The sequence below is a fragment of the Ceratotherium simum genome, chromosome 11 (assembly GCF_057802395.1).
Source record: "Ceratotherium simum simum isolate JZ-2026a chromosome 11, ASM5780239v1, whole genome shotgun sequence".
NCBI classification, from domain to species: Eukaryota; Metazoa; Chordata; class Mammalia; order Perissodactyla; family Rhinocerotidae; genus Ceratotherium; species Ceratotherium simum.
In genome coordinates this window covers 39,475,596-39,502,755 of record NC_141910.1, presented here as the reverse complement: position 1 = coordinate 39,502,755, position 27,160 = coordinate 39,475,596, and the positions used below count along the sequence as shown (strand labels likewise).

The 27,160-nt window shown below is 46.4% G+C and overlaps 1 protein-coding gene across 3 annotated transcripts in view; it reads right to left on the bottom strand.

The window, feature by feature from the left end:
* The window catches only part of THADA (THADA armadillo repeat containing), a 313,262-nt gene that overhangs the window by 30,065 nt on the left and 256,037 nt on the right, over positions 1–27,160 (bottom strand). For all 3 annotated transcript variants that reach the window (XM_087436835.1, XM_087436834.1, XM_014792321.2), the window contains 5 exons: positions 21,504–21,883; positions 20,756–20,874; positions 20,353–20,425; positions 17,182–17,335; positions 13,553–13,684 (listed from right to left, as the gene is read on the bottom strand). In XM_087436835.1, coding sequence (XP_087292961.1) covers positions 13,553–13,684; positions 17,182–17,335; positions 20,353–20,425; positions 20,756–20,874; positions 21,504–21,883 — 858 coding nt within the window. The remainder of the gene's footprint in view (positions 1–13,552; positions 13,685–17,181; positions 17,336–20,352; positions 20,426–20,755; positions 20,875–21,503; positions 21,884–27,160) is intronic.

Genomic DNA, 27,160 nt, shown 5'->3' with positions numbered 1-27,160 from the left:
AGAGGGCAAGAATCTGATTTTTTTTCCTTCTACTTTTGAGAAAAATTAACACACTTGCAACTCTGAATCAGAACCACTATATTCTATGAGTGGCTTTTAAAAGAAGAGAATTTTACTTTCTGGTATAACGGGACTGGACTGCTTGGGGAGCCCCTGACAATCCATCCCCATCGAAGCTGATGGTAAGTGATCAGTGCTGGATCACTGGGGCCCCTGGGCTCGCTGTGAGGCTGCACAGGGGACTCCAAGCCAAGGGGAGCTGCCCACTTCAAACCCCATGTCCACATTTATCTCCAAAAACACCCATGCTTCAGGAGTATATAATATGTCAGCCTGATGTGACCTACTTGAGAATTTAACATGCCCAGCTTTGCTGTCACAGAAGCTCCTGCCCCTAAAAAGCTTATAGCCTGGGTGGGATCATAACCAAGAAACAACATAAGAGCTAAACAGTGTGGGTCTGAGGGAAAGAGAATACAAAAAAGGGAAAGAGAATACAAAAGCCTGGAAGGCTTTGTGGGAAAGGAGGGCCTGGGGCTGGGCCTTAGAGAACCAGCACCATTTATGTAGGTGGATGAGCACACACTAGGCCTTTATGGCAAAAGCAGAGAGGAGGGAATGGGCAGGGTCTATATAAAGAGATGACCTCTGGACTCTCTCCTCCATTTCTCCACTCTTGAGTCTCTTCTAAGTGTGGTCTCCCCCCCCACCCCACTACAGAGCTATCTGTCTAGTAAAGTCTAGCTATGGGTAATGTAATTGCAAGGCTTGCAGTCTTGTTTCCTAATAAAGTTTTTTTTTTTTGCATTTTAGGTGATGTGTGTGATTCTAAGAAATGTAATGGAGAAAAGCAACTAAGCTTATCAAGTTAGTGATAAAATTTAGATTAAAATTCTTATTATTGATTATTGATTACTCTCTTTTCTTGCAAAATTGGACGAGTTGCTAAAAAAAATAATTTGGATGCAAATAAAGGGAAACCTGTTGATTTTAGGCGGAATAACACCTGAGAGGTTGGACTCCCAATAGTTTACAGCCAGAGGCTCTATCTTATTTAACTCTGTGTCCCCAGCTGTTAGTAACCAGCCAGAACTTTCCAGGAACTCAGTAATTAGTACCTGTGTGAAAACAAGAAGATGGGAAATGGCAAGAAGTGAAGGTCCTATCTCCCCAAATCCATCCTTCTCTCCTTACACAGAAATAGACTTTTTAGCTGCACACGTGTCCACTTAGCTCAAAACCGTATTTCTGAGCCTCCTTTGCTGAGCCATGTGGCACACGACTAAGTCCTGGCTGATAAGACACCACTGAAGTGGTGTGTGTAACCTCCTGGTGGGCCTTTCTCCTCCCTCCTTCCTGCTCACTGGACTGTGGACACGGCAGTGGGAGCTGGAACTGCCACCCTGGATCATGAGAGGGACGGTTCCTACCGAAAATGGCAGAGCACCAAGAAAGAAGGTGTGGGTCCCTGCTGGTTGTGGACCACCACAACAGTCCACTCAGCCTTTTATGTGAGGAGGGAGAAATAGCTGCTAACTTGGATCTGTTACAGGTGCCAAATCTATACCCCAACCAAAACACCAGCTGTTTCATGCTTGAAACCCCAAGAAAATACATCAGAAAGTCGATTTCAAGATGTGCCCCAAACTAAGATCCTTGGTTGCACTCCAGGAACTTGAGTACTTCAGATGGAGTTGGGGGAGGGTGGAGAGGGACACAGAGAGAGACAGAGACAGAGAGACAGAGAGAAAGCAAGCCGCTGTCAAGGCCAACCCTTGTCTCTGATTCCCACTTGATGCTCTCCGCCTTTGCTCCTGCAGATCAGCCTCCCAAGAAATCACTTTTGAAAAGCTGAATCACTGAACTACAGTGAGGATTTCCTGCTCACTTAGACAGTGTGGGGAACATTTCTTACTTATGCAATCATGATGCATCAGTGAACCGGCCAGAGCATATCTCCTAAAATCCCATATTCCTCCTAATGCCCATAGATACATTTACATTCAAACTGCTTCTGTGCACTCTTTACAAAGAGCCACCCTGCAAAGTGCACAGATTTACAACATACCAACTTATACATTTATCTAACGTACACCCGCCATGTGCACAGATAAAAATACAGTCAGTCATCACTTAACGAGGGGGATACGTTCTGAGAAATGCATCGTTTGGCGATTGTGTTGTGCAAATATCAGTGTTAAACCTAGATGGTATAGCCTACTACGCACCTAGGCTGTATGGTACTAATCTTATGGGACCACCGTCATACATATGGTCTGTCGTTGACCGAAATGTCATTATGTGGCACATGACTGTACTCTCTGTGATGGCCTGTGACCACCAGAGCTACCATTCATTCTGTTCTTCTGCCTATAAGCTCCTGCCATGTGGATTCTTGCAGTCAAAAAAGAGCAGTAGGAACAAGGAAGCCCAGGCTATCACTCTGAGAGATCAAAGGACAGAACTTGGAGGGGCCGGCCTGGTGGCGCAGCAGTTAGGTGCGTGTGCTCTGCTTTGGCGGCCCAGGGTTTGCAGGTTCGGATCCCGGACGTGCACCGATGCACTGCTTGTCAAGCCACGCTGTGGCGGCGTCCCATATAAAGTAGAGGAAGATGGGCACGGATGTTAGCCCAGGGCCAATCTTCCTCACCAAAAAGAGGATTGGCAACAGATGTTAGCTCAGGGCTGATCTTCCTCACAAAAAAAATAATAAATTAATTAATTAAAAAAAAAGAACTTGGAGGGTTTCATGGGCAGGATGAAGGCTTTACAGGTCTCTGATGTCACCCTTCACACCTCCTGGGGTAACAGCAGGATGTTGAAGAATGAGGGGGTACTACGGTGGCCAGATGTACTTTCTCGGGCAGTAGCTATGTTGTAACAGTCTGGATTTGACAATCATTTGGTTGTTGGGACCAGAGGAAGACAAAAGATCAGTCCTCTGGCAAGTCTGTAGGTGAATGGACTCAGGTGGGCAAAGGGCACAGGCCAGCGCCGGACGAGAGGCGTGGATGGAGTGTGCAGGAAGAGCACTCCCTGAGAAGTCGGGCCTGAAGCTGGGGGAGGAGGCGCTGGGGGAGGAGGGCACTGGGCAGCAGGGCTCCTCAGCCATCCTAAGCAGCCCAGGAGCGCATGAGGAGGGAGGCCCATCTGGTTATCCCTGACAGAGAGGTGACCTTAACTCTTGAAACTGGCTTAGGTTAAAAAAGGAAGACCGCTGGGGCCGGCCGGTGGTATAGCGCTCAAGTTCACACGCTCTGCTTCAGTGGCCCGGGGTTCATGGGTTCGGAGTCCAGGTGCGGGCCTATGCACCACTTATCAAGCCGTGCTGTGGCAGACGTCCCACATATAAAGTAGAGAAAGATGTGGACAGATGTTAGCCCAGGGCCAATCTTTCTCAACAAAAAGAAGAAGATTGGCAGCAGATGTTAGCTCAGGGCTAGTCTTCCTCACCAAAAATAAATAAATAAATAAAAGGAAGGCTGCTCGCAATAGTGAAAAGAGAAACTTGCATCCTGACATGGCCTAGCTGAGGAGAGTGAAAGCTCCTGAGGTCAGAAAAGGAAAGCACGGAAGAGGAGAGTTGAGGCCACGAGCAGAGGATGAGGATCAGCGGAAACTGGGCTTGCCCTGACTAAGAGGGAAGACAAAACCATGCCAGCCACATCAGTGCCAGATGGCCTAAGCCCCACACTGTGGGGTTATCGCCACCCACAGGGGTCAGTCACCTTGGGCCCAGGGAGCTTGGCTTTCAGGAGCAGCAACAGTGGAAGCAAAATAATGCAAAAATGACTCTCATTTCCTCAAGAGGAGCCTGTTGTTGTCTCTCTGGGGCTTAGTCACTGGAGGCCATGGAAACAATCCCATCACCCTAGCAACCAGGCCCAGCCGGGGTACTCAGTGGCGGTGGCAACCTGCTCCCAGATTTAAGACGGGAGCATTAGTTTGCATCTGCTTTTGCACATCAGGGGGCCAGCTGCCAGTGACGCACTTGCTGAGACACAGGTGAACGTCATGGGCCCAGATTCCTGGGACAGCAACTGATGGGAAGGCAATTTGATACATGGTAACTGGGGCTCCACGGGGACAGCCCACCGAAGCTAGGGGAGGGGGACAATGGCTCCTGGCTTGATCAAGCATCTTCGTTTTGAAGGAATAAATGAGAACACAGAGAACTAGTTCCTGCACAGCTACCTTCTGTCCACAGCCATTTCCCTCGCCCTCCGTCTGGGCCATGCCAGAGGGCCGCTTAAGAGTTAGAATCACCATTCCTAATTTCTTGCCTTTCCTCCCCTGGAACTCTTCTCACAATACAGATGAACACCCAAGCGGCCCTGGGAGAGAGGCCCAGGAGGGAGCGAGGCCGCCAAATCTCAGGGCTGACTGCGGGGTGTGGTTTTATTGCTGGGAGATGCCTGGTTTCATAGAACACTCTGTTCTTCCCACCCCTGTGATGCCGGAGTTACTCCAAGCCCTCTCTCCAAGGCAGTCTTCCATTTCCTCTCCCCTTACCGCACAGCACCCATCTCACCCCCAATGGGTTCCCTCCAACTCAGGAGTCTGGATTATTCCCAGCGCCCCCCTGCATTTCTGTCACTTCTTTTCTGTCAATCAGGGCTTGGGGAGCAGTAGAGAGAAGTGCTGTTTGGTGTCTCATGGGTCTGTGTTTTAGACCTCATTTCGCCACTAATTATGTGACGCTGGGGAAATCATTTACCTTTCCTGGGCTTCAGTTTCCACATCTGTAAATTAGAGGCTCTAAAACCCTCAAGTTGTGTGACTCTCTTCCTCTAGGACTGGAAAATGGGGACACAATCAGCCTTGATGTAGGACCTTCTGCCATCTGTGGCTACAACTGCCCTGGGTGCCACAACTTCTACTCTGTTCCCCAGGACAAGCTCTGTTTATCTGAGCTCTTGGGTCCCCACTCCATTTTCTCGGGTTATGATTCCAGTGTCTTCCTTTCAAACACAACATTGAGTTTAGAAGACTTTCAATGTTTTCCTTCTATTAACTCCTAGCTTCCAAACCTAGAGGCTGGGTCAGGATTCCTTTTCCTGTCTTAGAAGAGGCCCAGAAAATGCCAGGCCTCCGTCACCACAGGCACCTGAGCTCTAATTCTGGCTCAACACTCACCTTCCATAGGACCTTGACTGAGTCCATTACTTCAGCTCTCTGAATCTCAGATTATTCATATTTAAAATGGAGAAAACAGTAAAATATCCCATAGAGTGGCTGTGAAGATTAAAAGAGGTGAGATGACGCAGGAGCATCCAGAGGGTAATGTTCTCCTTCCTCCCACTCAACCACTCGTCCTCAGAGTGGGAAGAGACTGTCAGACACGGGCCTCAGGAGGAAGGGCCCCCATTCTCAGAGCTGCTGCCACCAGTCCCCTGACCAGGGCCTGCTGATCCCCTGAAAGCTCTTCCCCTGCTGGGCACTTCCCAGTGCCAGCCCCATGCTAGGTCCATGGGCCCCTGTGGATGAAACTCTTGCTCAAGAAATTCCATGCAGCACAGGACAGGATGGAATGGTGAGGGAGAGGTGGCGTTAGTCCAGGATCTGCCACAGTGGCCTAGCCTTAATAGATGCTCCATCAGCTCCTTGTTGAATTAATGTCTTTGGGAAGGGGTGGGGCCTACAGTAGTTGATTTAATCCGCTATAACAAGGAATCAATCGCCTCAGGACAATTTCACAACAGAGACTCCAACAGCCCCACCCACTTTAGGTGGATTCTAAAAACACTAATCTCTTTATTGTATTTAACTACTGTGATTGATACATTCCTCCATTCCTTCATCCAACTGATCATCCATCAGTGATTTTTGTTGAGCATCTATTATGTGTCAGGTTCTGGGAATACAGCAGCAAGCAAAGCAGACAGAAATCACAAAATAAATAAACAGTAAAAGGATAAGATAGTGAAAAGACTATGCAGAGAATTAAACCAGCAGGGTGAAGTAAGAGCAAACACTGAGTGGCTACTGTAAACTGGGTGGTCAAGTCAGGCTCTCTGCAGGGACGATACTGAAGCTGAGACTGAGTTCTGAGCAGGAGAGCAACGTCATCTGACCTACGCCCTAAGAAGAGCCCTTTAATAGTGACGTGGACAATAGACTGCAAGCAGACAAGAGCAGACAGGAGCAGAGGCAGGAAGACGAGGCTGGAGGTTTTTGCAGAAGTCCAGGAGAGAGAGCTTGGACTAGGACATGAAACAAGCCTGGTGGACAGGCACTTTGTAAATACCTGAATGAATATGCCTGATGTTACCACCTTTTGCCTCATACCTAAATAATAAGACAAAAAGCTGTGGATCATCTAGGGAGGAGTGAGAAAACAATTTAGAATTTAAAAATAGGCACAAAGCAATGAGAGAGGCAAATAAGTTTAGCTTGTCCTAAGAGGAATGTAGGTCAGGCCTGGAGACAGGTACATTCTAGTGCACTGGTTCTTTTTGGGTCATTCTTCTCCAGAAAAAGCTACTTGGTACATACGTAGAAGATTACACTCATGGAGCTTAAAGGCCCTCTAAAACTGAGTCTGGGGCCAGGCTCTGGTACCACAGTACAGAAAAGTCACTTTGGAGGCAGTTTATCTGAGTACATTAGGAAAGAACCTGTTGGAAGGGAGAGGGAGGAGGGAGGAGGGAGGCCATTCTGGAAAGCCCTTCTCCCAGGACCTGACCCCGTGAACTTGCAGGAATTGAAAAAAGCACTGGGCCTCCCACTGGGCGTGTGCCTAGGCAGGAGGACCTGGTGGGCAGGTTGAGAGGTTCCGGGGGTGGAACCGTTTGTGACTCAGCGCAAAGTCCCAGAGGCCCAGGGCTTTGCTGACTGGGCGGTCACCTGGGGCCGCTGTGTAATGTCACGGTGACCGGCCTCCCTCCCTGCTTGCTCAAGGGTCAGAGCATGTAAGATGTGTTCATACTCTCATGCTGGCTCTCGGGCTATGTGTGGGTGTCAATGGTGCATGTGTGTATGTGTGTGAGGGGGTAGGGGTGTGCGTGTGGGTGGAGGGGAAACACATTTTTGGGGAAATTAAGCAGGCATTGGATCTTCGCTTCTTCACCTTGCCCTGCGGTATATGACTATTTCATTTCAGCCCTACAATGCCACTTGCCTCCTCCCCACCACATTCTACAACCTCTGAGTCTCAATTTTTCTACATCCTGCTCCTGTTTCCACTCTTCCACCTCCCTGCTAAGCTCCATCATTATTCATTGTCTCCACGTGTCCTCATGCCAAGCACAGAGGTTCCTGTGGTGTTTCCTGGTTAACCCGGGGCCATGGCCCCTGTAGCCCCAGGCTGGCTCCCTGGCCCTGCAATCTGAGACCCAGACCTGAGAGGTAAGAGTGAGGAAGGGCCAAATGCTACAAAAGGCTGCCAATTCTTAGTCTACCAGACCCAGACAGCGCGTCACTCAGAAGGACTGACACTCCAGTTTGTAGAAAGCAATGAAAACCAGTGCCGCTTGAGCTGCTTCTAGCAGGGAGGGTCAGTAGGCCTGGGTTGGAGCCTTCTCTTGTTTCAAAGGGCACTCTAATCTCCTTAGGGAACTCAGGACTGACTGAGACAATCAATGACTGTTAGGTGGCCTGTTGTGGTGAAAGATCAGCCCATCAACACAAATGGAGCACCTACTGTGTACCTAATAGAAGACAGTCCCTAAGCTCATGGGCTAGTTGGGAAGATAAAACTAAATAAAGCACATGAAAGAGAAAATAATACAAGAGTAGAAAATCAAGGGCTATTTGGGGCAACACAATAACAAAATGCCACAGCAGTTCAGAGAAAGGGGAGATCCTGGAGGGCTGGGGTGTTGTAGAAAAGGTGGGATTTAATGCGTCACCACTAAACATTGATATGTGGCAGGATGACCAGAAGTTTTACATGACTTTTTGTGGGTAAGGAGCCTGGTGAGAGGGAGGGATCAAAACTACTTGGAGCCAGTACTCCCAGGAAAAGCACCACCAGCTGCGTGCGTGCGCATGGGTATGCACACTTGCTTCCCTCTCCCTCTGTGTGTGTCTGTCTGTTTCTCTCTTTCTTAAAAACTGACAATGAGTTTGAGGTCTGGAGCCCCTTCAAACTCCTTATGAACTGGCTTCTCTTTCTTAGCCTGCATCAACTAAAGCCGACTGCTGGTCATCAGGAACTTTTTCCCGAATCTCACAATTGGAAATGGGGGAAGGGAGGAGGCTGCCTGAATCAGGAGCAAACCCTGGCTGAAGCTGAAAGAGGAGGAGGGAGGGAGATCTCGTGCTGGGGAGGGCACGGAGCCTAAGAAGGGGGTTCAGAAAGCCAGCCCCCTGCCTGCCCCACCCCCACGGCCTCTCCCACCCCGTCTCCTCCAGCTCACAGAGATCTCCATCTCTGCTGGGTGGGCATGTGGGGTTCCTCCTGGGGGCCTCCAGATCTGGCCGTCTCTGCAGGACCCCTCAGGCCTGTGCCATCTGTCCTCCTGTCCTGGATTCCTCAAGTCTGACTCCACAGCATCTCAAGTTCAACCCACGAGAGAGAGCCGGCATCAGAGACAAAGGGCTCTACAGGCAGGAAAGGCTCAAACACCCCTGTTGGTGTTCACCCCCAATTGCTGAATTCCGGCCAGCTTCTAGCCCTCTAGGTAGGGTGTTTTTTTTTTTTTTTTTTAATTCTGTTCTGATCTTTTTCATTTTACTTATTTATTTATTTATTTTCCCCCAAAGCCCCAGTAGATAGTTGTATGTCATAGTTGCACAGCCTTCTAGTTGCTGTATGTGGGACGCGGCCTCAGCATGGCCAGAGAAGCAGTGCGTCGGCGTGCACCCGGGATCCGAACCGGGGCCACCAGCAGGGGAGCGTGCGCACTTAACCGCTAAGCCATGGGGCCAGCCCAGGGTGGTTTTTTTAAAGGTGTTTTTTCACCCTCTCTTCCTCCAAAAGCAGCCTGATGAAGTTTGCACCTTCACAGGGTCCTGCCCTGTTGCTTTTACCCAGAACTCTGTCAGACTAACTGGAGAATCACACAAAGTTAGTGATTTAAATTTCAACACTGTCCAGGTTGCTTTTTTCCTCACATGGAAGCACTTGTTCAAATGAAATCTGACATGAAATCCCGATACAGTATAGGAGACAGACATGAGTGAGCAGCTCGGGAGGAAGAGGGGACCCAGGGAAGTGGAGGCAGCAGAGCTGACGGCCTTGAGTTCTTCTCTTGAAACCAGAGCTCTTCCCAGAGCATTTCAAGGCTCTAAGTCAAGTCAGAGCAGGGAAAGGAGAAAGGTGGAGCCCCACCTGGAGTCCTGCCCATGTACTTTCTTATCCTAGCCGCAAATTTCAGTCCCCTACTCTGCAGTCCTAGAAATGCCCTTTTGTGCTCCTCTTGGTGTGCTCGCTCTATGACTGGCATAGAGGACTGGGGACCTAAGTGGCGGAGAGGATCCCACTGCTGAGGCTTCCTGAAGTCATACTTTCAAGGCTGAGGGGGTCTCAGGCGGTGCTCAGAGAGTTGTTAATAAGCTGTGAATTTCACCTTCCAGGTGACCATGCAGGGTGAAGTGCAGAAGGACAGCAGGAGAATTCAGCAGGCAAAAAAGGTGAACAACAGATCCATCCTCACCAGGGCCATCTAAACACCAAGTTATTTTCTGCAGGGCTTCCATGTGGATCATTAACTCATTCACACCACAACTCTGTACCTAAAATCAACTGTGTGCCAAGTGACATGCTAGGGTGATGCAGCCTGAATGATGGGTTTAATGTTTGCCTCTTCTTTGATAGTTCCTAGCCAGTGCCCACTGGGACCAATAACTGGCCCTGTTAAGGAGTGTTGCGGCTCCCAGGATAACTGGGCAGTGTGCTGGAGAGGGTAGGACAGAGCTGGACAGTTCATTCTGTTCCATAGCAGATAAAGGTCCCCTTTTGCCCTCTCAGTTTCCACTGCCAATCTCTCCAAGGCCTAAAGAATACTCTGTCCCAGATCACAATGACATGTGGCCTCTGAATGCCTTTCCCGATTCCTGGTAATTTCACTTCCTGGAATGCCACGGCACAACTGCTACCTCAGTGCCAGGGGCAAGTCCAGGTATTTCGCCTGGACACCTCACAGGTTTGAAACCTTGAAGTCACCTCTGCTTCCCCTTCTCTCTGACTTCCCACAAGCACCAGCCCCCAAATCCTGTTGAGTCTACCCCCCATGCTCTCTCTACTCCATCACACTGATGGCAGCTCATAAGGACTACTGCTACCAGCTCCCAGTTGGTCTCCCTGCCTTGAAATTTCCCTCACTCACCCCAGCCCTGATCCATCTCACACACTGTTGCCAGAAAGAGCTCCTCAAACACACATTTCTGGCAACATCACTCCCCTGTTTAAAACCCTTAAGAAGGAGGTCCTTGGCTTGGCATTCAAAGTCATCCCAAGTGTGGGCACCCCTGCCTTTCTAGCTTTATCTCCACTCCGTTACCCTGGCCTCAGCCTATGTTCTGGCCACACAAGTCCACTTGCTGCTCCCCAGTCAGCTCCCGAGTTCCCCCAAATCCAAGTTTTGGCTCTGGCTTTTCGTTCTGTGTTGATGCTCTCATTTGTGTCTCATTGATCTCTTCCTTTGGGCCAGCTCCACTCTCAGGAACCTTCCTAGACCCCACTGTCAAAATGCACCTCACACTTCCCCATGTCCCCCGCAGGCTGTTAGACAATACGAGCGCAAAGCTCCTTCCGTCTGCATCCAGCCCTCATTTACAGAATGAGATCTCAGAGAAAGGGAGTCCTCATGTTTTTTTCTTAGGAAGAAAAGTAAGAATTAATTTAATTTATTTTAACAACATTTAGCCTTTTCAAAGACATTAAATATTAACAAAATTTAATAATATTATTTTACTGTGGCATTTATCAAACCACCAATTAAGCGACAAAATTAATGACATACATTTTCAAAGTATTCCAGATCCAATAGTGATGACTAACTTGGGACACCAAAGAGTAAACTATTAGCAGTGTATTCTACAAAGTCCCTGTATGTTGAAAGAATGTGAAAAATTACCATCCGCTGCTTGATATCCTTGAGAGATGTCAAAACAAGATAATATTGTTCTGATAAATCAGCTGGTTAAACTTCTGACTAAAGTGAGAAATCAGGGATGACCCTCAGGCCTCAGCTACTTTTCAGTCTAAAGCAGAAAGATGTGTAATTTTTGCCTAAGAAAATCAAGCTGTATTATGAGGTTCTAAGTGTTGCTCTCAGGCTGAACAGAGAACACACGGGGATGCCAGGGACATGCTGAACGAGTGTCCTCACCCAGTGATGTTATGTTGCTGAGATCTTTGATTTTGAGGAATCTGGCTTGAGTTTGATTTTTTGGATGCCAAAAATCACTCAAAATGAGTAAAAAAAGTGGGGGAGGCAGGATGTTTTCATAAAATTTAGGAGAATGGAGTCTCACTGGGGGCTGAATTGTTGATAAACCAGTCAGATAGTCTATCAATATATACACTATGTTGGTCTTTTCCAGTTGTGGAATTGGATTTTTTTAAAAATATTTTATTTGAAACAATTTCAAACAGACAGAAAAGATACAAGTCTAGCAACTCCATATCTGTGTTTACTATTTATATGAGCACATAGTGTTATTTTTTTCTGAACAATTTGAGAGTAAGTTGCAGGCCTCTTTACCCCTTAATAGTTCGGCTGTGTATTTCCTAAGAACAAAAATATTCTCTTACAAACCCACAGTATAGTTATCAAATTCAGGAATTTAACATTGATTTTAATCTACAGACAATATTTCAATGTCGTCAGTAATTCTAATAATTTCCTGTATGGCTTTTCACCCCTCCAGTACAGGATCTGGTCCAGGGTAACATACCACACTTAGTTGTTATAGAATTCTTGTCTTTTCTACACCTCAGATCCTTTTTTATAGACCAACATGAGGAATACAAAGATAGACCAGTAGCTTCCTATATTTATTATTCCCTCAGAGGCATTCACACATGGAATTTTACATGCAAAAGGCACTCAATATATAATTAATGATTTCTACTTCTTGAGAAGAAATTCAAACTAGAAGCAGGGAGAATATGGTAATATAGTTTTACTAAAAATGAATTTGGAAAAATTCTTTAAGAAATAATGGTGGTAGGGCAAAGACTATAAAGATTAGGAGGGAAGAACTCTGCCTACGAATTCCACTATGAAATTATCTTTCCCATCTGTGGTGGAGAGGGTCCTAGAGGAATCTAGTGAGTATTATGTTCTACCAAATATTTACTGAGCACGCGTTGGGGGCTCTGTGTGTCCTTCTAAGGACAACGCACAATTGGAAAAAGGAATGAATCACTAATGGCAGAATTTTAGATATCCAGGAAATCTGACAGGTTGGGATGGGGGTAGGGAGAAGGCTGCTTGAACAACACTCGCAGTACCAATCTGAATGCTTTTCCACTGAGAGGCAAAGCTGATCCTGGCTAAACTTGGTCTGGAATAGTATCGCTGAGAGATTATTAAAAAAACTAGCTTCTTCCATATACACAGAGAAAAGTACCCAGACCATTACAACGGACGACTCAGGTATGGGGAAGTTCACACATCCGAGGGAAGCTTCCCGGGACTGCAGCACTAGCCATGGGGCTGAGGGGTCCTGAATCAGTTACAACACTGTATGGCTATTTCCCCACCCATCCTGCTATCCATTAAGGTAAACTTCTTTGCTCAGCCTGTGATCTCTTGCCTCAAAATGGTGTTCTTGCTTCTCTTTGGGATGGTCTGACCCAGAGATCTTTCTTGACACCCAGTCCCAAGTGCAGGGAATCCAAGTCCACCAAAGCAGCAACCCTCCCAGATGGCCACGTGTCCAGAGGTGTGACCTTGCTTCTACTCCTCCTGCCTCCTGTCCCTTCCAACCAGCAGCCCATTTTCCACCCGCAGCCAGCAGCCCCCCTTTGCTTCCCTGGCATTGGTCATCACACACAGATGACCAGGGCCCAGGGCCGGAACAGCTCATATTATGAGGTGAGTGGCTGTGAGCTCAGAACCACCCATCTAGGCTGCTCCTCCTTCTCCTCCCCTCCTGCCTCCTGGTGCCTCCACCACCAAATGAGAGCCGAGGCACAAGGTGGAGAACTCAACTTACACTCGTTTGTTTCTGTTGTGTGTAAAAAACTTAAAGAGGAACAAAATGATGGATCTGTGATTCCTGGGTTAGGTAACCACGCAGATTATCAAGACTTGGTCTTATTTAGGAAGGATGATAATATAACTAACAAAAGGCACTGTTTATTACATTTCTATCTTTGAAAACAATTTTTCTCTATGATGTCCTAGAGCAGGACATGGCTAGCAGATCAAATCTGGGCAGCCACCTGTTTTTGCAAATAAAGTTTTACTGGAACACAGTCATGCCCACTTGTTTACCTATTGTTTATGGCTGCTTTTCCACTAAAGTGGCCGAGTTGAGACAGAGACTAAATGGCCAACGAAGCCTAAAATATTCATTCTCTGGCCCTTTATAGAAAAAGTGTGCCAATTCCTGTCCAAGAGCAACAAAGCATTGCAGAGGGATAAGAATCAGTTACCTGTTAACTGGCAGGTGTTTTCTTGTGACATGGCGGTTGTCACAGTTTCTGTTGCTGCATCTCTGATGGCTTGCTCCTCACTCTGCAGCAGGGTGAAGACACACCTCCAGAGAGCAAGTGTATCCTGCAGTCCTAAGAACACCAAAAGGAATTCGAATTATCTAGGATGCAATTTACAGGCAGGTACAAACACTGCTTCAAATCCATGGTGGGGGAGGGCAGTGTTAAATGAGCAATAGCCAGTCCTTTCTTTCTGGGTATTGCAAGAAAGGAAGACCTGAGAGTCAGACAAACACAGGAAGAGAGACGGCCCTACGGAGGCAGGTTTAGAAATGTCTTTTTTTTGAGGAGGAGGAGGAGGAGAAGGCTTCTGGAGGGAGGCAACCAGCCCCAGCAAGGGCCCTGAGAAAGTGCAGCCTGGCTGACTGTCCACAGTGACTCACGATTCTCAGGAATGAAACTTTATGCATCAAGAGTGCTTTGGGGAAACTAGTCCAGTGTTGATTTGAGTGACTGTTTGAACTTATAAATTCTGAAAGCAAAGTTTCAATCAAGATTATGTGTTGGGGATCAAGAATCAAAAAAGGGCAAGGAACCACCATAAAGGCACCAGTCTGTGTGGGGCCCACTAGCTGACTGCCATTGCCCCTGGGCAGGGACACTGTCTAGTCCCCGTTTTAGGTGCTGTTGTGGATGACAGAACAGGAAAAAACAGTGTCTGCAACTGAGCAAATGAAAGGACCATCAAGTCAAGAACACAAGGCAATGAGAAGTCAGGGATGGAAATGTGTGGCTATGACTCACAACAGGGAAAGGTCACAGTGGACTCGTGTAACTGAGGACCACTTCAGGAGGGAGGTGAGAGGTGGGCAGGGCCTCAAAGAGAGAATACATGTTGTATAGGCGGGTGGGCCCAGCCTTGTGGAGGGTCGAGATGGAGGGCCACAGAAGACCACCACTCCTCATTCCTAGGCTTTCAATGGGGAACCAACCCTGTCCTAAGAACTCCGCTTAGCCTACCCTCTCCCTTGTCTGTCCACAGAGAACCTGCTATCCGAGTCACCAATGCTTTAGTCATATTAAGAACAGCAACGGCTCCCTCTGGGGTTTCGTTCTCTCTTTTCTTATATAAATCTGGCTTTAAATTTTACTCATCTTTCAGAATCTATACATTCTAATTGTTCTCTAGGGTTTCATATTTTCCTTTCTTAATATTTTCCTCTTTAATATGGTCATTTATAGCCCCAAGATACTCAACCTCCCCTCTTTAGTCCATTTCAATTTTTCTTTTATCTTAAATGACTTTGTTCTATCCTTGACTTGTTCTATCCTTATCCCCATGCACTGTTAATGTCCTTTGTCTCTCAGTTCTGTACCTATTTTTCATGTTCTGGTGGCCCATCAGCCACCACTGACTTTTCATTGCCTATAATGCCATAACCAGCTCCAGCAATTAATTATGAACCAGGGGCTGGCCTGGTGGCGCAGCGCTTAAGTTCACATGTTTCGCTTCAGCAGCGTGGGGCTCACCAGTTTGGATCCCGGGCGCAGACCTACTCACTGCTCATTAAGTCATGCTGTGGCAGTGTCCCACATAGAAGAACTAGAAGGACCTACAATTAGGATATACAACTATGTACTAGCGGCTTGGGGAGAAAAAAAAAAAAAAAGAGGAAGATTGGCAAGAGATGTTAGCTCAGGGCCGATCTTTCTCAAAAAAAAAAAAAAAAAGAACTAATGGCTCTTGCCCAGGACTCTATTTCACGCAGGAATTCCAGGTTATTCCACACACATTTTGCCTGATATGAGCTGGGTTAGCGTAGCCAAAGACACCCAGAAAATGTCCTGCAAAATAATATTACCCGCACTGGAGAAGCTTCACCAAAGTTTATAAACCTTTGCTTATTCCCCTGGGTCCAACGATTAAATCACAATCAGGGAAGGTTCCCTTTTAGCCCCTGTTTGGGTGTAAGAAAAACACCTGCAAGTCACTTAGAAGAATGAATGAAAAGGATCTCAAAGACAACTTTGGGCGCCGGCCCAGTGGCGCAAGCGGTTAAGTGCGTGCGCTCTGCTGCAGCGGCCCAGGGTTCGCAGGCCCAGATCCCGGGGGCGCACTGACGCACTGCTTGGGAAGCCATGCTGTGGCGGCGTCCCATATAAAGTGGAGGAAGATGGGCACGGATGTTAGCCCAGGGCCAATCTTCCTCAAGAAAAAAAGGGGAGGATTGGCATTGGATGTTAGCTCAGGGCTAGTCCTCCTCACAAAAAAAAAAAAAAAAAAGACCACTTTGTTTCTCAGAGAGACCCAGGGATGTCAGACACTTCATTGGTCTAAACTCCAATAACACTTAAAATTGGAATCCTACCATCTAAACAAAAAATTCTTTGCTTTGTTCTGTAAATCCTTTCTCTACAACTACACTGAAAGCTCCTTGGATGCACGGACCACAGCTTATTCTCCAGGGCGGGGCACGGAAGAAGTGAACAAAAACAGAATTCCAGTAAAGAATGGAAGAGAATCGCAGCACGACAGCACAGGGATAAGACGGCAGCAGAGGACAGGGTCGGGACAGAGCACGGCTTTAGGTCCCTGGTTTTCCTTTTATTAAACTCTCTGCTTAAAAGCAAAACAAAATACCACAATTTAAAAAAAATTTTTTTAAGTAAAACGAAACAGAACAAAAACCTCTCTGCTTTTTCAATTCCTTAGGATCTCCTAAAGCTTGGTTCTCTCCAATACCATTGACATGTGCTCTTTCCTAATTATTACTCTTGAAGCACTGGGGTGGCAGTGAGGAAAGAGACACGAAAGTGGAGAAATGGTTGGAGACCAGCTAAGATCCAAATATCCATCTGATTTCAAAATTTCTCTACCTTGATGTCCCAAAGATGCCTTAAACTTGAAACTAAGTTCAGGAACTGGCAGTCTTTCCAGTCACTTAACCTGGAAGCCTAGAAGTCACTCTTGAATCTTTCTTTTACATTAACCTCAACACTAAGTCCTGTTGACTCTACTTCCTAAATGCCTTTTGAGCCTGTCCTTTCTTATTCTTCAATGCCATGGCTTCACAATGACCCACTCATTTCTCACCAGGATCACTGCAACAGGCTTCCTGGAAGAGGTGACGGTTAGGCCGAGTCTCGAAAGACAAACAGAAGTCAGTCAAGCAGCAGTTTGTTTAGAGAACTGTTCCCTGCTGATGACGCATAGGGCCCGAGTGGTGGCCGATGAGGAGGGAGGAGTGGGCAGAGCAAAGAACAGGAAGGGCCTTATGAGCCATGTTAAAGGGTGTTTAGATTTTCTCCTGAAGGCAACAGGAACCTATGCAAAAGCTTTATGCAGTGGAGAGAAATGATCAGATCTATACTTCAGAAAGACCACAGAGGGTTTTGCAAGCATGAGGAGAATGCTTTGGGGGCCAAGACTGAAAGAAAAAAGGCCAGTTAAGAGGCTGTTGGTGAAACATGACTAGAGCAGGAACTAAGAGGGTGGGAATGTATCTGAAAGATGTAAAGGTACGGTGCATGCTGTCATTTTTCATCTTCCCTTCTTTTTTAGCCTAGAATAGCTATTCATGCTTTTAATGCATTTGGTGCAATGGATTCCCCCCACTCAGTACACTTACCAAGGATGGGATGGGGGTTGGTGAGGAAAAATGGTGTGGTGCTGGTGAGGACTTCAGCAGCAGCCAGCCTGGATTCTGTGGGAAGATGATCTCCACAGGATGAGACGACCAACTGAACCCACTGCTTCAGCTCCAGGGCTACCGAGTCCCTGGTCTGAAAGCACAAAATGTACAGCAGTTCAGAAGATGAATCAGGGGCCGACAGGGAATTAGGGATGCGCTCTGTACACCAAACTGAATCTGCAAATTAGCTCTTTGTGCAGTGGGAAGAAAATCTGACTTGCCTTTCAGTAATATGGAGTCACCATAACTAGCAAGCAAGTTCCTTGAGTCTTTTCTGATGTAAATCAGGTTTTCAAAACATTGGTGTATTTGATAGCTTCAGTAAAGACAAAATTTTGGGGAAAGACTGTGGCAGCAAATAATACTTGTTGGCTCCAATAACCAGTTACTCCTATCTTTAGTAACAGAACCCCAGATTTTTGGCTGGGCATGTGGGCACCCAGCTAAAGACTACATTTCCCAGACTCCCTTGCATTTGGGAGTAACATGATTAAGTTCTGACTAATGGGATGTCATTGAAAATGGTATCTGCGCACTTCCGGTCATGCACTGGGAAATAGGTTTTCCTAGTTTTCTTCCTAGGTTTCTCCTCCCTGCTAGCTGAACAAGGACAAGATGATGGGAGCTGGAGCAACCATCTGGGACCATAAGATAGAAGCCACATTCAGGACAGCAGAATAAGGTAGAAGGGCCTGGGGGCCTAACACTGTCAAGCCACCATGTCTGCTTTGGACTGCTTCTATCTGGTTTAAGCCATGTATTTATGAGTTTCTGTTACAACATTTAAAGTGGCATCCTAACTCACATTATTGTTTAAACAAAGTCCTGTTGTTTTTTATAGCAACAGCTTTATTGAGATATAATTCACATACCATACAACTTCACCCATTTAAAGTATACAATTCAATGGTTTTTTGTGTATTCACAGATAATGTGCAACCATCACCACAGTCAATTTTAGAACATTTTCATCACCAAAAAGAGATACCTTGTACGCTTTAGTTATCATCTCCCCATCCTCTCATCTCCCCCGTCCTTTAGCCCTAAACCACTAAGCTACGTTCTCTCTATGCATTTGCCTATTCTGGACATTTCATATAAACTGAATCATACAATATCGGTCTTTTGTGACTGGCTTCTTTCACTTAGTATGTTTTCAAGGTTCATCCATGCTGTAGGATGTATTAGTACTTCATTACTTTTTTATGGCTGAATAATATTCCATTGTACAGATATACCATATTTTGTTTACCCATTCACCAGTTGATGGACATTTGGGTTGTTTCTATCTTTTAAACCCTAGTTTTTTACTTTTTCTAGAAAGTGGATTACTGGTTCAAATATACTTTACTTCTCCTATCAACTAAGCTTCTTTAAATATTCAAAATGAGACTACTAGCTCCTCTGATCATCTATGGAGCTAAACTGGTGAGCATCTTAGACCCTGAGGAAGATGCTGACTCCCAATGCACAAAGAAACCCAGGTTTCCCCGGAAACTTCTTTTATGTGTTTCTCTACAGTTTTTTGTGGTTGTTGTTGTTTTGTGTTGTTTTTTTGTTTTTGTTTTAGTTTTTTTGTGAGGAAGATTAGCCCTGAACTAACATCTGTTGCCAATCCTCCTCTTTTTACTGAGGAAGATTGGCCCTGGGCTAACATCTGTACCCATCTTCCTCCATTTTGTATATGGAACGCCGCCATAGCATGGCTTGATAAGTGGAGCATAGGTCCACACCTAGGACTGAACCTGTAAACCCCAGGTGGCTGAGGCAGATCATGCAAACTTAACCACTATACCACCAGGCTGGCCCCTCTCTACAGCTTTGTTAATTTTCTTCTCCCTGGAAAACTCCCAATTTTCATCAAATATCATTTCATTCATGTACCAAGCAGTGCCTTTAAGATGCACATGACAACTGGTTAGAATGGCTTTAGATGAGAATGACGTCTTTTGGCAGACTTGTTAGGCTGCTCTGTGACTACTTTTCTAGAACTTGTTTTTCTTCCCCTCTGGGCTACAGTTTTTTAGCAAATCTTCTCCCTTCCTACAAACCTCCCCTTCCCCCTCCAAGACACACAACTGACTTTTTTTAATCTCCTAGTGACCACCTAGCTTTGGCCTCCCTGGTCTGCCTCTGAATGACAGACTCAAGGAAACTGTGTCTCTGCTGAATCTTCACCCTCTGGTTTTCTCTCTGCCCAGCCCCAGGCTCTCTGAACTTAACAGTCTCCTCTGGGAAGTCCTCCTCAGCTCCCAAATACTCCCTCCCTCCTCTGGGTTCCCACAGCCTCCTCCCTCCTAGAGCATTTAATGTCATGATCTAACATTCCTTTTCTCTTGTTACACTGTCCCTCCAGTCTTTGTTTATCTTCGTGTCTCCAGTCCTTTCTCAGTGCTGCTTTATTGTAAAAAATTGGAATCCGCAACGTTATGCCATCACTAGCACAGCGTGGTGATATGTAACCAAGATCTTCAGGTAATTTTACTTAGTATTGACTTCCTTCTACTTATAATTCTGTGATGGTGGCACCTTTCTCTTATGCCCCAAGTATGCATGTATCTGTGTTGAGACATCTTCCCATCTTAACTACTTTAGTTCCACCTCGCCCCTAAAGGACAAGTAAGACAGGTGGGGCACATCTGGGCCTCCATGCAGAGCCAGCTGGGCCACGTTCTGGGGGAATATTTAAGCCTTAGTGATATATTTTCATACTTAGTGGACTAGGATGCAATCCTAGTGACTTGCAGTCCTCGGAAATGACTCGCTCGCTCCCTCTTTAAATAAAGAATCTAGCTAGAAAAATTGGAAAAGACAAGGGGTTTGGGCTTGTGTGTGTGTGTGCTGGAGTGGGCAGCAGGTTGTGTTATTGTCATGGACTCTAAGCAAATGTGCCCAGAACAACAGAAAAGAAATGCCCAAGGTGGTGCACAGAAAATTCTTCACAAGTTATATCCAAAGAGAAAAATCAACATGAACAACATTTTTGTAGAAGCTACACATATACGCCATGTGATTCTGCCTACTGGGACAGTTCACTCTTACTGACACCTTCCAAGTAAATAAGAGCACAAAAGCCTGACCCCAGAACAGAGGCAGGATCGGCCTTACCTCCATACAAGCCTGCATATGGTGAGCAATCACCTGGGAGGCAAGTCTCAGAGCTACACTTTGAATGTCAGACCTAGAAAAAGTAAGCCAAAAAACACAAAAAATAAAACCAAACAGATTTATATACTGATATACAGATGGCTTTTATAGATAGTCTGTAATCCATGTGGCTGTGAATGCTGGAAATCTCCACCTCACAGCCATACAAACGCCTCCAGAAGTAATGTCTTTTGGTTATTAATGTGAAACTCGGACATCATTCTATTACACGAGCTTAGAACATGCTCCTAGGCTGAGATTTAGAAAGGAACAAAGGTCCAGGACTGTGCTCAAGTTCATTACATAATTGACTGACAGGACCACAAGTCACACCCAGTTCACACAGGGAGTGTTGGGGGCAAACCTTTCATTGGAAGCAATATCCATTGTCCAGATCAAGAACTCCTTTGGGGTTAGATGGATACAGCACTCTGTCTGGGGGAGCCACTCACTGGTGTCCATGCAATGGAGAATTTTCAGTATCTGTGTGAACCAGACCATGGGAAAAATAAAACAAAACAAAACAACACAACTCAGGAAAAAGTCTCCAGAAGCTAAATAATAATCACTTGTACCGATAAGGGGGTTTATCTTTCAAAAAGCTCCCATTACCTTCTTATTTCCCCTTTAATACCTTTGGGAGACCAAGACAGGGTGGAGCAGTGACACACCCAAAGGACCCTAGTGACCTGGGATCAGAGTCTAGATGCTCAGATTCCTATGTCAGTGCCCTATCCTTTTGATTATGCTTTCTAGGTGGCCATCTGACCCCAAATAGCCAGGTCAGCAAAGACTACCCTCTAACACATTCCACAGCCAATTTTCAATGCTCTGTTTCCTAGAGCATTGAGTGGCTTACTCTCAATCTCTGTCTTTGGTTAATCTCTGTCATCAATACCATTATCATCAAAGACTTTTCTTAGTGCCCTTCTATGCATGAAGCCATGCCAAGCACATACAAAGAGAGTCCATGCCCTCTGGATGCTGAATCTCCTTTCTATTCCTCCTGGAGAAGCCAAACCCAACCCTGCCTTCATGATCTTATCATTCCGGTGGGCTCGCCAAAGAGTGTGGGGAGCGGAAGGGGATGGTCAGTACACCAGAGACTTTACCTTGCAGAAGCATTCTGGGTGATTTTCCTTTATAGCCAACATCAAGAACGTCCCTCCCATATTCCACAGCAAGGGAGGCAGTCCCTTCTCTCCTAGTCCAGAGGCTGCTGCTGAGAACCTTTCCAACAGGGCTTCCAGTGTCAGCAGGCGCACCTCAGGGAAGGAAGACTCTAAAAGCTGAGAGAAGTAGATGGGAACATCCCTTGTCTGCTCTCCAGCCTGGGCCGCCACTGCCCACACTGCGGCAATGGCTAGCTTGGTGAGGCTCTGGAGGTACTGGGGCAGGCCTGGCACCGTGAAGGTATAGGGAAATCCCGTTATCAGCTCTGATCCTGAGATGATCCTTCTGACTTCCTCCCAGAAGCCGAGATGCTCCAGAACTAAAACGCAAAGAGAAAGAGGTGATCACTTTATTCAAAGTTCCACAAAAGGACATGGGAGAAGGCAACGTTCTGGATACACTGGGTGGGACTGTCAGATGTCTTTCCTGAGTAGACCTGACACAATGATGTAACAAGCGACTAGCCCACTAAGGTTCAGGCTTCTGGCCCAGAAGCAATTTCTATTTAGGTAATTCAGAATATTTCCCCTAGGGGGACAAAAGGCATTCCTTTCAGAAGATGTGCTCCTGGCACCCCTCCCCAGTATTCAATAAATATGAACTGAGTGACCTCTTGAATCACCAAGCCTTAAAGTTTAGCAGGATAAGAGGACATCTAGTCCAGACTTCCTTCAGGGACTCAGATCCCCTCTACAGCACCTCTTCTCAGAGGCTCTTAGTTGAACAGTACAGTGACTTGGCGCTCACAAGACAGACTATTCCATTGTTAGTAGATCTAACTGTCATGAAGTTCTTTCTGGAGTTTCCACTCATCAGCCTAATTCTGCATTTTGAGGTTCCCAGTGAGCCCTTTAGGCCTTTGAATACAGTTATTATGCCCCTCTGTCTTCTCCAGATGAAACACCCCTCCTTCCTTCAACTCCTCCCCATACGAGGGGGCTCACCTTCTCTCACTATTCTAGCTGCCTTCCTTTGGACATGCTTCACCCCCTCTTACGGTGTGGCCCCACAGAACGGAATATGACTCTCGAGCATGGTCTGCCCAGCAGGACTACTACTTTGCCTGTTCTGACGCTAGGTTACTGGGGTTGCATCACACTGCTCACTCATGTGGAGCAGAGTCAACTGAATCACAGCCTTTCTTTTTTTCCATGGTCTACTGATGGTGGTGAGTCATCCCTCTCCCACCTTGTACTAGGTACTCAGATCGAGACCTGTTTTCTTTGTTTGTTTGTTTTAAACGCAAGTACATCTCTGTTAAATTTTATCTCCCTGTTAAGTTTTATGGTCTGCCTTTTAGATTGCTGAGATCTTTTCGTATTCTCAGTTCTAATAAAAAAACCACTTATTGCCTGCTTTCTATGTGCTGGGTGCTAAATAAAATAAGAATACTGCCCTTATGGAGTTTATAGTCTCGTTTGAGAAAGAGAAACGAATGACTAGGCATATCTAATATAGTGGTGTAAATGAACCTGAGTCTTAAAGGAGAAGAGAGGAGAGAATGCATTGGAACCACCAAAGGCAGAGCAAAGGTTCAAAGGCATGAAACAGAATGGACCACATGGGGAACTACAGGCAGTCTGATATCACTACAGCATAGAATTTGAGGTGGGGAAGAGCAGGAGATGAGGCTACAGCAGTATTGTGGCCAGGAGATGGAGAACCTCCTAGGCCATGCGAAGGAGCTTGGACATTCTTCTGTAGGCAAGGGAATGCCACTGAGGGTTATTTTAAACAACAAGGTCAGGTGAACATGTTCCCTGATGTGTTATTGCCAAGATAGCAATATTAGAGGCAGGGAGACCAGTTAAAAGACTACTGCATGGGGCCGGCCCCGTGGCTTGGTGGTTAAGTGAGCGCGCTCCACTGCTGGCGACCCGGGTTCGGATCCCGGGCTCGCACCGACGCGCTGCTTCTCCAGCCATGCTGAGGCCGCGTCCCACATACAGCAACTAGAAGGATGTGCAGCTATGACACACAACTATCTACTGGGGCTTTGGGGGGAAAAAAAAAAAAAAATCTTTAAAAAAAAAAAAGACTACTGCAGTAGTCTAGGAGAGAAATGATGAGGGCCTCAAGTAAGGAAGGGATAGGGAGAGGATGGGTTTGAGAAGCACTGAGGAATAAAATTGGCAGCACTAGGGACTGACTGGGGGAGAAGTCTTGGGTACCTCCCAGAACCCAGATTCTTCATACAACAAATTCATCATCCAACAGAAGTTGGGTAAACTTCAATTTGACAAGCATGCCATAAATGCCCACAATCAAATAATTACTAAAAATGTGGGCTGGGCCAGTGTGGAGGACAGAGGTCTTTGGCGAGTGTTATAGTTGGCTCCCTGCCCGCCCCCGTCCCCCACCCCACTCCAAGCTCTCATCAATTCATTAACCAGCTGTCTTTGGGTCTAGTCATTCCCCAGTTATGAATCCTCTTAACTTTGCATTCTGTCCACAGAATTTTATCTACAAGAACATCAGGATAGACTTCGTCAAATGCCTTGCTGAAATTTAGATATTTCATAACTCAGTGAACACTACTGACTTCTAGAAAACTATCATAAATATAATAGAAATGCAAAAGACTAAGGTAACTGTTGAAAAAACTTACTTGTAATTGAAAAGCTGCAAGGCTTGCAATAATCCAGGAATTAAAACTATAGAATATTCAAGTTACACATCAAATTGTTTCAAAAAGAAGTTTGCCCCAAGAGGCAAAGTAGGGACTCAGGCTCCAATATGACTGTGCCTCATGGAGGCCACCATCCACCACCTGCCAGCTACAGTTGCAGACACATCTCTGCTTTTAACTCAGACTCTGCAGAAGTCCAAGTTCAAGCAGGAGGGCAGCCATCTTTACAAAGCAGCAGGGAAACCCCAGGCAGTTGGGATCCTCAACCTTTGTATCATCATCTCTATTTCTCAATGCCTAAAAACCTAATCCCATTACAGTTTAGTAATGAGAAGACCACACTACGGTGGTCCCCTGCTACCACCTCCCTATCCTTCCCACCCACTGCTGCCTAAGGACAACACTGCATTAAAAAGGAGTTTCATTTGTTTGGCAAGGAGTCAGAAACATGGCTCAGAGATCTGCTCTTTAAAACATAATTAAAAACAGGAAGAACTGTCTAGGCCATTTTGGATAATTTTCAGAGGAACCTGTTATCTGAAAGAGATATTCCAGGCAGAGTGTGTAATCCGCTGGACTCAAGAACCGGGCACTCAGACCCACTTGCTTCCTCTAGGGCCTTGAGGAAGGATGACATCATCAAGAAGCCAGGGACCGAAGGCACCACCCCAAAGAAGGGGGAGATGGAGTACGTGCTCAGGAAGGGCTCCTTTGGGACTTCTTGACCTACACTGCCTGTCGAGTTCAGTATAATTCTATAAGCATTTATTGAGCATATATTAGGTACTCTGGGAGCTATAAAGATTCAGAGCCAAGAAAGCTATCAAAAAGCTTTAAAACTAATGGGAGCAGGGGTCGGCCCCGTGGCTTAGTGGTTAAGTGCGTGCGCTCCGATGCTGGCGGCCCGGGTTCGGATCCCGGGCTCGCACCGACGCACCGCTTCTCCGGCCATGCTGAGGCCGCATCCCACATACAGAAACTAGAAGGATGTGCAACTACGACATACAACTATCTACTGGGGCTTTGGGGGGGGGGGGGGAACTAATGGGAGGATAAAGACAACTGCAAAATTGCGAAATGCTCAGTACCCTAAAATTGTTAGTGAGAAAAGCTGACATTTGTTGAGTATTTATGTGCCATGCACTATAGAACATTACATACCCATTATTTAATGCTATGAATAATAATTACTTTATTTATTTTATTGAGGTCACCTTGGTCTATAACGTTATATAAATTTCAGGCATACATCACTGTATTTCGACTTCTGTATAGACTTCATCATGTTCACCACCAAAAGTCCAGTTGCCATTCAGCACCACAGACAGGTGCCCCTTTACCGCTTTCACCCTTCCCCACCAATAAATACTTGTAGAATTGACACCTGTGGAGTATTATTCTAAGCACTTCAACAAGTATTAACTCATTTAATGGAGTAGGCACTATTATTATTCCCATTTTACAGATGAGGAAACAGAGAAGTTAAGTTACTTGCCAAAGGTCACACAGAAAATGGTAGGTAAAGAGAATACAAAAGCCATAAGAATGACCAAAATGAATGCAAGGGGCACTTTTTTTTTTTTTTTGTGAGGAAGATCAGCCCTGAGCTAACATCCATGCTAATCCTCCTCTTTTTGCTGAGGAAGACCGGCTCTGAGCTAACATCTATTGCCAATCCTCCTCCTTTTTTTTTTTCACCAAAGCCCCAGTAGATAGTTGTATGTCATAGTTGCACATCCCTCTAGCTGCTGTATGTGGGACGCGGCCTCAGCATGGCCGGAGAAGCGGTGCGGCGGTGCACGCCCGGGATCTGAACCTGGGCCACCAGCAGCCAGCAGCGGAGCGTGCGCACTTAACCTCTAAGCCACGGGGTCGGCCCGGGCACTTATTTTCTATTGGAAGAAGTGAAAAAAGGGCTTTCAGGAGGGAACAAAATTTAAGATGGGCCCTGAAGGCTGCTCAGAGGTACCTGACTGGGAGAGAAAAGGGCAAATGCTCCAGGGGGAATTAGGAGAGAGTAGACAGAGACACGCAAGCAGGTTCGCTGAATTAACGTGTCAACAGAGGAGCAGCGGGAGAGGTCAGGTTAGAGCTACAGGCTAGGAAATTACCAAATGACATTCATTTAGGCACTTTCTCCAAACTGCTGCTTAGAAAACACATTCTCTGTTGTGCAGCAAGACCCAAAGAGATGTCCTAAAGCAGAGTTTCTCAAAGTTGAGTGAGCATCAGAATCACCTGGAGGGCTTGTTAAACCAGACTGCTGCCCGGGCCTCACCCAAAGTTTCTGATTCAGGAGGTCTGGGGTGCCATCTGAGACTGCATTTGTAACAAGCTCACAGGTGATGCTGATGCTGCTGGGCCAGGTACCTTGAAAACCACTGCCCTCAAGGGATGGTTCCTAATCAGAGGTTATTAAAAGCACACATGCCTGAATCCCACTCTTGTAGATTCTGACTCAGTTGGTTTCAAGCTGGGCGCAGACATCTGTAGTCCTAAGAAGCCAACAGGTAATTCTGCTATGTACCCCAGCCGAGAACCACACTTCTTTTTTGTGTGTGTGAGGAAGATCAGCCCTGAGCTAACATCCATGCTAATCCTCCTCTTTTTGCTGAGGAAGACCAGCTCTGAGCTAACATCTATTGCCAATCCTCCTTCTTTTTTTTTCCCGAAAGCCCCAGTAGACAGTTGTACGTCATAGCTGCACATCCTTCTAGTTGCTGTATGTGGGACGTGGCCTCAGCATGGCCGGAGAAGCGGTGCGTCAGTGCGCGCCCAGGATCCGAACCTGGGTCGCCAGTAGCGGAGCGCGCACGCTTAACCGCTAAGCCACGGGGCTGGCCCAAGAACCACACTTCTAAGGTACGACTTTTACAGGGGTTCGTAGAGTTTATGGGTGGGTAGTTAGGGGTTACAGTTCCAAGCAGAGTACAGCTGACTCCAGTCCAGTACTTCACCATAGTAAAG